Source organism: Neophocaena asiaeorientalis, unplaced genomic scaffold (assembly GCF_003031525.2).
Source record: "Neophocaena asiaeorientalis asiaeorientalis breed wild unplaced genomic scaffold, Neophocaena_asiaeorientalis_V1.1 scaffold143, whole genome shotgun sequence".
Taxonomy (NCBI): Eukaryota; Metazoa; Chordata; class Mammalia; order Artiodactyla; family Phocoenidae; genus Neophocaena; species Neophocaena asiaeorientalis.
The window spans coordinates 757,041-769,067 of record NW_020175536.1 but is presented as its reverse complement, the minus strand read 5'-3'; the positions used below and the strand labels follow the sequence as shown (position 1 = coordinate 769,067).

The 12,027-nt window shown below is 39.4% G+C and overlaps 2 protein-coding genes across 2 annotated transcripts; both read left to right on the top strand.

The window, feature by feature from the left end:
- The first annotated feature begins 40 nt into the window (after window positions 1-40).
- On the top strand, window positions 41-3,935 carry JRKL (JRK like). The gene has a single exon (XM_024731324.1). It carries the CDS (start codon window positions 665-667, stop codon window positions 2,234-2,236), a length of 1,572 nt encoding a protein of 523 aa, XP_024587092.1. The 5' UTR covers window positions 41-664; the 3' UTR covers window positions 2,237-3,935.
- Window positions 3,936-10,110: 6,175 nt separating this feature from the next.
- On the top strand, window positions 10,111-11,162 carry LOC112390379 (sodium/potassium-transporting ATPase subunit beta-3-like). Its single transcript, XM_024731323.1, is given in 3 exon segments — window positions 10,111-10,239; window positions 10,460-10,723; window positions 10,725-11,162. Coding segments are annotated over 3 exon segments (831 nt in total).
- Window positions 11,163-12,027: the final 865 nt, after the last annotated feature.

The window sequence follows — 12,027 nt, the reverse complement described above, 5'->3', positions numbered from 1 at the left end:
GTTTCCGGGAGCTTGTGGTCAGGGGAGGAGCGGTCGCCGCGCGTTAGGCAGGGAGTGTTACGGGGTCCTGAGTCCAACTGAAGTGGGGAGAGGGAGCTCGGCGGGCAGTGAGGAACGGGGAGGACTGTGTAGGCTAAGTACGCCAACGCGGGGAAGTGGGGCTTGCGGTGAAGGGGCTGACTGCAGGGGAAGGAATCCAACGTAACCGTCCCCCTGGGGAATGGGGCCAGTCCCCGACTCCCTGGCTCTTCCGCTCTCTGCTGTAACTTTGGGGTGTGGCGGGGGTTAGTGACGGCCGTTGACCCGGGATCTGGGCGTGAAGGAGGCTTGTGGTCACGATGGGGTTATAGTCTTTCTCGCGGCCACTGGGGGAATAAAACAAATGTTTGTAATCCGGATTATCCGCGGTGACTTGGGGCCTCCTCTACTGCCCATTTAAAGTTAAAGGCCTGTTCTCTCAGACTTCCGCCCCCCTGATCGTCCTTTGCCGTCTCTTTGCCAGCCCAGCCCAGCCAGGGAAGGGGTCAGGGCCACCAGGTGCCTGGTAAGGTTGAAAGACTGAGTGTGTAAGGCTGTGTTAAAGTGAGTCTGTGAGAGAAGGCAGGATTTAGAGGATTGCTTCTGTGTGAGTCTGGGGTGAGTCCCTGAGGCCCAGAGTCTCACCATGTCAGGGAAACGGAAGCGTGTTGTGTTAACTATTAAAGATAAGCTTGATATAATAAAGAAACTTGAAGATGGAGGTTCTTCCAAACAACTGGCAGTGATTTATGGAATTGGCGAGACAACAGTTCGGGATATAAGAAAAAATAAGGAAAAGATTATAACTTACGCAAGCAGTTCTGATTCCACAAGTCTTCTGGCCAAGAGGAAATCTATGAAGCCATCCATGTATGAGGAACTGGACAGAGCAATGCTGGAATGGTTCAACCAGCAAAGAGCAAAAGGGAATCCCGTGTCTGGACCAATTTGTGCAAAAAGGGCAGAGTTCTTCTTTTATGCTTTGGGAATGGATGGTGATTTTAACCCCTCTGCTGGTTGGTTAACTCGTTTTAAGCAGCGGCACAGCATTAGAGAGATTAATATTAGAAACGAAAGATTAAGTGGAGATGAGACAGCTGTGGAAGATTTTTGCAACAACTTTCGAGACTTTATTGAACGAGAGAATTTGCAACCAGAACAGATCTACAATGCAGATGAAACTGGACTGTTTTGGAAATGCTTGCCTTCCAGGACTTCAGTAATCAAAGGTAAATGCACAGCCCCTGGACACAAGTCAATTGAAGAAAGAGTCACTATCATGTGTTGTGCCAATGCAACAGGTTTACACAAACTTAAGCTTTGTGTTGTGGGGAAAGCAAAGAAACCTCGCTCCTTCAAGTCAACTGACACCTCAAACCTGCCAGTCTCTTATTTCAGCCAAAAAGGTGCATGGATGGATCTTTCCATTTTCCGACAATGGTTTGATAAGATCTTTGTGCCACAAGTTCGCGAGCACTTAAGATCCAAAGGCATGCAAGAAAAGGCTGTGCTCTTGTTGGATAATTCACCAACACATCCAAATGAAAATGTCCTGAGGTCAGATGATGGCCAAATATTTGCTAAATATTTACCACCTAATGTGGCTTCGTTGATTCAGCCCTCAAATCAGGGAGTCATAGCTACGATGAAGAGAAACTACCGTGCAGGTCTTCTCCAGAACAACTTGGAAGAAGGCAATGACCTGAGATCATTCTGGAAGAAACTAACTCTGCTAGATGCACTTTATGAAATAGCAATGGCATGGAATTTAGTAAAGCCAGTTACCATTAGCAGGGCATGGAAGAAGATTCTCCCTACCATAGAGGAAAAAGAAAGCCTGGACTTTGATGAAGAAGATATCTCAGTGGCTGCTGTGGCTACCATTTTACAACACACCAAAGGATTGGAAAATGTGACTCCTGAGAACATTGAAAAATGGCTTGAAGTGGACAGTACTGAACCAGGCTATGAAGTCTTAACTGACAGTGAAATTATCAGAAGAGCACAAGGCCAGACAGACGAATCCAGTGAAAATGAGGAGGAGGAAATAGAACTGATTCCAGAGAAACATATTAATCATGCGGCTGCTCTCCAATGGACTGAAAATTTATTGGATTATCTAGAACAACAAGGTGATATGATTCTGCCTGATAGACTGGTGATACGTAAACTTCGAGCCACCATCAGAAATAAACAGAAGATGACAAAGTCAAGTTAGTAATGGTATATCAGCATTACCATTGTTTTGGTAATTGTGTAACTCTTGATCTCTGCAATATGGCTTAATTTTCTTTGTGTTCTGAATTCTCAGACACAGCCCTGTGAAATACAGATACGAAAAATGTATCTGAAGTGGTTTGAGGATTATGTGTTTTGTAGCATCTGTCTCTTGTCCCTTTATCTGTGTAGATAATCAGAAGCTGATTCTGTATAGGTATAAATCACACATATGTATGTATTCACTTTTGTAGATCTACAATTATCCCTTCCATGACAGTGGCATTCCATAAATTTTCTAGCAGAAGTTACAGGTAACAGTGAACAGATTGAGCACTTTCCTGAAATCTTTTGTTTGATTTGTGAGGGCTGCCACAGTAATCTTTCTTTGTGCTAACCATCTTAAGTGGTTGTTTGTTTTGTATATTTGTATACACTGATGGAATGAGAAATAGCTATATTGTTAGATTTCAGGGTGATCTATAATAATTCAAAATGAAGTTCAAATTGAAGGGGAAACTGATCTATGAATTAATAAAATAACTTAGAAATCATGCTTTTCTTACATTTGTTTGGGAGGACTTTTTTCTGGAAGTAAAGTAAATATAGGAAGTGATTGCTAAATTAGAAAACTATTGGAAATCTTATATATAAGATATTCTGACCTATTCATTTGTAGAAACTGGGAGTTGAAAATTTAGGGAACGTTAGGTTATTTATACAAAGGGAATAAATAGGCTCATTTTAATTGGGTCTTTTTAAAAAAATTATTAATTGGATAACAGTATAGGTTTATTATTTATTCATCTAATTATAGTACAGGTTTTATAATGTTACATGTGGTGATGTGAGCTCCCACCCTATATGTGAGGGAATATCTTGGGTATTTGAAAGTTTTTTGTTTTTTGGGTTTTTTTACTATGCACTTGAAAATGTCTATAATTTGAAAAATTTCATCGTACCTTCTCCTTTTATTTGATATGAAAAGAAGAAATGAATAAAGTATTTTTAATAAACTGTAAATTATCTGTTTTATGAAGAAAGCAGAAATAATTATGGAAAGTGCAGATTCTAAGGAATTTCATCATTTATTATTTTAACATTTGTAAAAAGGTATTCCTGAATTCGTTAGAATTTGATAAACTTGCTTAACAACGTAGTTTTATTTGACATTGAAAAGATATTACCTATATGAATATTAATTTCATATGTAATTTAAAAGCAAAGTGTCTGCATATTATTTCATATTTTGGGCCTAAATTTAAAAAAAAAAGACTTGTTCTCTATCAGTCATTTTTGAAAGGTTTAACTTTTTCATTGAAATACTTTGCATTTTATAATGACTTTCTTAGAACTCTAAAGCTTCAAAAATACTTGTAGCTTTCCATGATTTCTATTCTCTTCATGATATATGTCTAGCTTTTTTAAAAAGACTTAACTGTGACCAGAACTGTTTAAAAATTGTATTTGTTGCATGAATTGCCTCAGAAGTTAACATACATATTGAATCAGATAATCACACATTTTGCTATAAATTAAATTGTATATAAATTTTTTTTCATTTTTCTAAAGTGAAAATATGTACTAAAAAGTTTCTTGGAATTTCTGTCTGGATTTGCTCACTGTTTTTAAAATTAACCTTGTCAGTGAAATTCAGCTGTATCATTGCCACCTAGTGGTAAAATTAACATTACTGTTAAGCTGTGTGGTTTTAAACTTTAATATCTGGTAAAAGGTTCACTGTTTTGTGGCCTTGAGTGTGAATCTTGTGACTCTTTCTCCTGTGAGAGACTGGCTCTTCTTTCTTTGGTTTGTAGCTATTTTCTCTTTTCTGAAAGCTGCGAACAATGGTAAACTAAAAGTTCTGTTTTGGACTCTTCTATCCTTAAATATAATTATAAAAGCTGCCAATTACTGAATACCATGTTGTGTTCTAAGCAGTGTATTTATATCAGTAACCCTAAAATTATGAATTAGGTGGAAATACTGATGCTCAGATCATACTCTTAATTGCTGAAGATCACTTGACTACAGGTAAGAATTTAAACCCAGGTATTTGATGCCAAAGCCTACATTTATTTTATCTAACCTAGGCTAACCTCTTAACCTTTCCAATCTTCAACATTTATTCCTTGCCACCTTCCTCCGCCACCTGCCACCAGTGTCTGAATTTACTTCTCTATTTTTCAGTGCACTTGTGGCAGCAATTGCCCTTTCCTTTTACCCTTTTATGAGGTTAGCCTTCCTCTTGTCCTTTAACCCTTTTATGAGGTTAGCCTTCCTCTTGCGCTACTCTCCATTTCCCTGTTTATCCACAGCCTAATAGCATTTGAAATTGGGATCATCTGTTTTTTGACTTCTGGTTAGCCGTGCTCAGTGAGGATCCTTTCTCACTTCAGCAATTTAAAACCCACCATTGGGAAAACAATTCATGCAGACCTTTCTCTTTAGTTCATGAGGTAATCTCAAAGAGAATTGAAGAGTTGGCACAGTATAGTCCCAACATGAAAGCCTTGCCTTCCCAAAGTTGTTGTAAACCACTACCACCAAAGGCAGGTTAGCATGTATACACTCAGATCCATACAGATCAAAGGGGATAAAAAATTAACCCCCAAATGAGATGATATGGTGAAGAGAATGACCGTTAGGTTCAAATAAAAGAGGGGGTGGTTAGATGAGAAGAAGAAAATTAAAAGGAAATGTGGCCTACGGGGAGATTTGTTTTGTAATGATGTGAATTTTAACATCCTAGTCCCAGGTTACTGGTATGTGTTGCTCATTCGTAGATGGTCCCTGTAATCTCTGCTTTTCTCCTTTTCACCTTTGGAATGTTAAGCCGTCAGCACCAAGTTGAATGCATTTGATCAGTAGTTGGGACCATTTGGTGGATGACACCAGAAGCTGTTTGGGTACCATATCTGCCCTAAGGTCATAAAGTCTTAGTTTCTAATGCTTCTTCCCTCAATACCCCACTGAAAGCTGTTTGGCTTTCTATTGCTCTATTAAGAAATTAGCCGTAGGATCATGTTCTCTCTAGTCTTACCAGGTTTTCCCACTGATGAGCCTTGATCAACTGAATAATGTTTCTCTAAACCCACACTCTTAGTAGCCAAGAATGTTGTGAGGGTAGGATTACCTGCAGAGGTTGATGCAGGAATTTAGAAACTTCCCTTTTATGAGAGATTTGGGCTTTTGGGGGGTGGATGGGTGAAAGGAGTGGAATTCCTTGCCAGGTTTAAATTCAGTGAATCAAAAGTTCATTGACTACTGGAGGTGATGCGTTTAGGAAAATATAAAGACGGGGAAGAGTGGTTCATATACTAAAGATCTTGAAATCAAGGTGGAAAAAAATAATATATTTGAGAAAAAACAAAGCCATCTGGTTTAATTGTAAACTCATATAAAACAGCCAACATAATGTGATATGGATTATGTGAGGAAACCATAATGATTTAGTTTGCTTATTAATTCCTTCAGTGGCTTCTACTCTGTATATCCTCTACATTTTCAACTTTTCTTTTTTTGGTTTTCACTACTGCTGAGTGACTTCATCCATTTCCATTACCTGCATGCTTATGATCCCAAATCTGTCTCCAGTCACCCTGAAGTCCAGATTTGTATCTTCAACTGAGAAGCAGTATTTCAGTCTGGAAGGGAAATTTAAATTGTTGTTTTGCTTTCCATCTATAGTAAACTGTCCATTAGCATCCTAATGTCAGAGCCAACTAGATGCGCTAAGGAGTTTTTAACAGTGCCAAATTAAGCTAATCTATATTGGTCTGTAATATCAAAGTAGGTAATTATCTTTTCTTATCTCTCTCTATATATACATATATATCACCTTTCTTAGTTAGCCTTTCCTGCTGCCCTTGCCTCTGACCATTTCTTCCTATGGATAGCCATAGTGGTTTCTGTTTTTCGTACCCTTGTTACTACTCAAGTACTAAAATTGAGTTTATTTTCCAACCCTTAACCTCCTTAAAAGACTATCATTCAAACTCTTTAGACCGAATACATTCCTTAGAAATGTACTCTTAACTGTTTTCCCTATTTAAGGCAGCTGGCAATTTACACAGTAACTAGTCGCATGCAATTAGAAGTTGGGGGTGAAAGGATGCCCAGAGGGTAGCAGTTGCTGGGAACACCTCATAATGTGAAAACTACTGTCTATAAGACCTCAGATTCTGTAAGACTTGTATTATGAAGTGATCTTTTGATGTGTATCTCAATACTGGACTATGAGATCAAGGACCGTAGAATCAGTGATTTGAAGAATAGTATATATTCATTCAACAAATGTGTACTCAACAAACACAAATTGTATTGTTTCTGTGTGTAAGACATTCTAGGCAATATATGGGATACATGGATTAGACTACATTAGACTTATAATAGAGAAGAGGAGACAAATGTAAAAAAAGGGAGAATGAATTGTGTCACATTCTGATGGAGTGTATATACAAGACTAATATGAGTGACATAAGGTAGTATAATCTGATAGGAGGAGTAAGTCATAACAATTGAGTTGGCCTTGAAAAGTAACTAAAATTTTCATGATGTTTTACTGTCTTCAGTCATTGCCAAATGTCCTCCAGGGGGCAAAATCATCCCCAGTTGAGAACTATGGCTGTAGAGTTACAAGCTTACAGGTTTTTGGTCTGCTTTCCAAGTTATTGAAGATAATACTTGAAAAATGTTTTTAACGCTATTCCATCTTACCAGCCTCTGCTAGTTGTTTCCCTGATGCCTGCTTCCTGATCACTAATTCCACACATTTGAGATTTTTGTCACAGCAGCACCCCATTTCAAGGTACCAATTTTTCTGTTGATCTGGGTAATTCTAGCTGATGAAAAAAGACTCAGAATTTTAGAGACTTATAATACATGTGTTTCTCTGAGCAATTTTGTGATGGTATAAAACTTGGTCGGAGCGTGGTTTTCTTCAAGCTGTGATTCATGGGCCCAGGCTCCTTCCACCTTGTGATTTTGTGCTTGCTAGACCCCCTAGAGTCTTCTACATCCAGTTAGTAGATAGGAAAAGAGAGAATGAAAAATATACACTGCTTTTTAACTAACTCCTATCAGAAATGATACGCATTATTTGTTTATATTCTAATGATGAGCACTCATCACCTGGCCCTACCTTGATACGGGGGTGCTCAGGAATAACTCCCTAACTAGGCAGCTGGTTCCTAATTATGACTTTTTACAATAGAAGGGGAAGGTGCACATTTTTAGTGAATAATTAGTCCTTTCTGAAACAAAAGTATATAATTGCAGTTATTCTTATAGAATCATCCATGGAACTTTAAAATATATCAATGCATGAGTCCTACTCAGAAAGGATCAGATTGCAATTTGTTTAGAGTAATTACAGTGTATTTATTTTTAATGTTGCAGAGAATAACTAGTATGCAACCAAAGTTGAGAGCCACAAGATTACAAATTTGCAAGGTGAGTGGAGTAGATGTGGAGACAAGAGAATAACAGGCTCCTTTGATGGACCGTAATGTCAAGAATATGTATAGAGGTAGAGTAATGAGGAAGCTAAATAAACAAGCAAATAAGCATGTATATATGTCTCTGTGTGTCTTTAGGGGGTAGCTGATATCAGAGGAGAGAACATAGATCTTGAAAGGAGGAAACTCGTGTCTGAGTCCCAGTTCTACCACTTTTCAGCTCCAGAATTTCTAATTGGTTCTCTTTCATAAGTACCTATTCTTTCATGTATACAATAATCTTCCTTTATTTGAGTGTATGAATTTTACTTATTTGAAACATACAGTTTGACTTCTCTGTGATCCCTCACCTTTTCCTACCCTTTACTGAGTTAATAGTCCTTCATGGAGTTGGTACACTTCCAACATTTTGGTCATTCATTTTTTTTTAAATAAATTTATTTATTTATTTATTTATTTTTGGCCACATTGGGCCTTCGTTGCTGCACACGGGCTTCCTCTAGTTGTGGTGAGCGGGGGTACTCTATGTTGTGGTGCGCGGGCTTCTCATTGCGGTGGCTTCTCTTGTTGCAGAGCATGGCTCTAGGTGAGCGGGCTTCAGTAGTTGTGGCGCATGGGCTTAGTTGCTCCGCGGCATGTGGGATCTTCCTGGATCAGAGCCCGAACTCGTGTTCCTTGCATTGGTAGGCGGATTCTTAACCACTGTGCCACCAGGGAAGTCCCCATTTTGGTCATTCTTAATTGTGCATTCTTCACTGTAGCTGAGATTGCCTGAAAGAGTATGACCTCTGCTTTATACAACATATATTATGGGAAGTATAAAAACATCTGCTAAGGTTTGGTTGGAGCCATTGATAGAGCAAGGAATGGACATTATATCCTGTCTGGAACTTGAGAGCTAATTTTCTGAGCTCGGATGCTCCCCAATCCTCCAGAGTTTACCAGGTACCAAGGGTGTTATTCTGTTAATTACCCGAACCTCTGCTTCTTCCTGAGCCCAGGCATCATTTTCTTTTGTGCCTAGCCTGGAAGGTGGCAGTATGTGCCTGGATCCTTGCACTAGGCCTCTTGTTGGTTATATCCGGACTTCTGCCCCCAGCTCTTGCCACCTCATTATATGGAACACAATTTTCTCACACATAGTTTATGGTCCTCCAAAAGTTTACCTTCCTGTTTTGAAGATGGCTATACTTGGTTCTTTTAAAAGTATATACATACATATTTTTTCTATTGTTTATATAGTTGATGTAAGATGAGAATGAAGCATCTGCTCTCTCCATTTATTTTGATATCAGACGTCCTAGCCGTGTGATATTGGGTGAGTTTCTAAATCTCTGAGTCTTCTTATCTCTAAAATGGGGATAATACAGATTGTTAAGAAGATTAAATAAAATAATGTACAACACTTTGTGAACTAATATGTTAGTTTTTATATTATTAATAGGAAGGATTAAAGTACTAGAGGGCATCAAAGATGAAGAGAAGAGTGGGAGAGTAAGATAATTGAAAGAATAGGGTTTTGTGGTCAAAGGGAGGAATTATAGAGGTCAAGATTGGCAACTTTAGGTATTTACAATGTGTTGAGCCAATATATACAATCAGGCTCTGGCACGCCTTTTTCAATGCCCTAAGCGTCTTTCTCTTACATAATGTGGGGATTAAACCTTTTATTCACACTCTAAGTCAGAAGGGGCTTTTTTTCATATTATAATTATACAATGTTTGTATATTCTCAATTTGAAGACCTCTCTAAAAGGGGAGAGTGGCATTTCAATATATCCTAAAGGTGTCAAGTCAACAAAAAGATCGAGTTTGGTTGCAAATACCTTACAGTTATACAAATCTAATATTTTATGCAAAAGTGAATAAAGTTTAAAGGAACAGATAGAAATCTGAAAAGGAGAGATGGATAAGTAAAGGAATATCAAATAGATTATTGACAAGCATTTGTATACTCTTTTATCTCTTTATGAATGAGGAAAATAAAAATATGGTTATAAAACACGAGTCATAACAATTATGGCAGATTTATTTTTAGAACACTTAAAAAATATCATATTGGGATGATTTCAAGTTGACTGAGAACAGTTGTGTGATTTCGGTTACCACTGAAAAGAAACCAGATAGCAGAGGGAGTCTACTTTTTCACTAATAACATTTTGACGAAAGATGAGAGAGATGATTGGTATTTGGTGCCACTCTGAAATTAAGAGAATAAATGGGAGGCTCCCGCGGCCGAAGCGGCGGCCCGGCGCAGCGCAGTCTGCTTGAGCGCTCACCGCAGCGAGGAGGTTTCCTCGGCCGTCCCGCCTTCCGCCGCGGTCGCGGGCTGCGCTGCTCCAGCCGGGACGCGCGCCTCTGCGCTCCTTGCAGCTTCCACTTAGCAGCCGCTCCCCTCGCCGTCCGCACACTCACCATGACGAAGAAAGAGAAGTCCTTCAACCAGAGCCTGGCCGAGTGGAAGCTCTTCATCTACAACACGACTACCGGAGAGTTCCTGGAGCCCACCGCCAAGAGCTGGGGTTTGATCTTGCTCTTCTACGTAGTTCTTTTTTTTTTTTTTTTTTGCGGTATGTGGACCTCTCACTGTGTGGCCTCTCCCGTTGCGGAGCACAGGCTCCGGACGCACAGGCTCAGCGGCCATGGCTCACGGGCCCATCCGCTCCACGGCATGTGGGATCTTCCCGGACCGGGGCACGAACCTGTGTCCCCTGCATCGGCCGGCGGACTCTAAACCACTGCGCCACCAGGGAAGCCCTACCTAGTTCTTTTATGGGTTCCTGGCTGCACTCTTTTCATTCACAAAGTGGGCTATGCTTCAGGCTCTGAACGATGAGGTTCCAAAATATCGTGACCAGATGCCTAGCCCAGGACTTACGGTTTTTCCAAAACCAGTGACGGCGTTGGATTTTTCATTCAGCGTGTCTAATCCAGAGTCCTATAGAGGGTACATTAATGACCTTCAGAAATTTCTAAAGTCATATGGCTTAGAAGAACAGAAGAATCTCACAGATTGTCCCGATGGAGCATTTTTTTGAGCAGGAGGGTCTAGATTATACTTCATGTCGGTTTCCTCTTGTCTTACTTGAAGCACGCAGTGGTGTGGATGATCCCGAGTTTGGCTACTCCACAGAAAGCCCTTGTATTCTTGTGAAAATGAACAGAATAATTGGATTAAAGCCTCAAGGAGAACCAAGGATAGAATGTATTTTGAAGGGTGAAAACACATCAGTGCTATCAACTTATGCTTCTAATAGAACGATAAAGTATTTTCCATATTATGGGAAAAAATTGCATGGGAGCTATCTACAGTCATTTGTTGCCGTCCAGCTCATCTTTGGTAATAGAAATAACGTAAACGAAGTAACAGTTGAGCGCAAGATTGATGGATCACCCAACCTAAAAAACCAGGATGATCGTGACAAGTTTTTAGGACGAGTTGCATTCAAAATCACCATGCGTCCATAGTAGAAGTTAGAATATCTCCACAGAGTAAACGTTGTGTTGTCTGTCTTCATTTGGTATCAGCTGGACCTGCCATTCCAGAATTATGAGACCGCCTTGGAGAAAGGTGGAGTGGTGCATGATACTGGGGTAGCATCATAATGTGCTTCCAGACCATAGTGTTCAGTGTCCTTCAAGTAACTGCCTGTTGCCTCTGCTGCCTTTTGAACCATGTACAGTCACAAGATAGGACTGTGAACAGCTGATTCTGAACATGTAAGATGGGGGTTTGTCCAATTTTTACGTGGTTTAATTGCCTAGCGTCTAAAGCTTAATGAGCTCTGCTATGTAAATATTTTATAGATTTAACACTGGTTAACTGTCAACATTTTGATGCCAGCAAAGTTTTAGGGGATAAAATGGTACCTGACCAACGTCAAATGACTTTATAGCTGCAAGAAATGCAGTGTGTGGAGAAGCTCTGTATGTGAGGAGGAAAAAGGAAAATAAAAGTGGATTTGAAAGGTTAAAAAAAAAAAAAGAATAAATGGTATTAAGCAGCCAAGTATCTCTTCCATTCCCCCTTATTACACATAATGCCTTTTGTCTGTCAGTCTAACAAAGTATATGCCTTAATAGCAACCCATTGTCTGTAGACTGAGCCCAGTTCTCTGCCTTTTGCTGTTTGATCTCTACATCCTCATGTATGTAGAGAATGACAAAGAAAGACCCTGAGTGGATTTGTCTGGTACTATCAATTGACATAGGTAGTAGGAAATTGTCAGTACATATGTGAGGGGAAAAAAATATACAAATTTTATTCTTTATAAAAGACTTATTTGATAAGGCTTTTCTTGTATGAGGCACATAAACACAAATTTTTGATGCA

Bases quoted from the DNA above. Each gene is read 5' to 3' on its own strand.
- JRKL (XM_024731324.1), top strand. From the start codon at position 665: ATGTCAGGGAAACGGAAGCGTGTTGTGTTAACTATTAAAGATAAGCTT.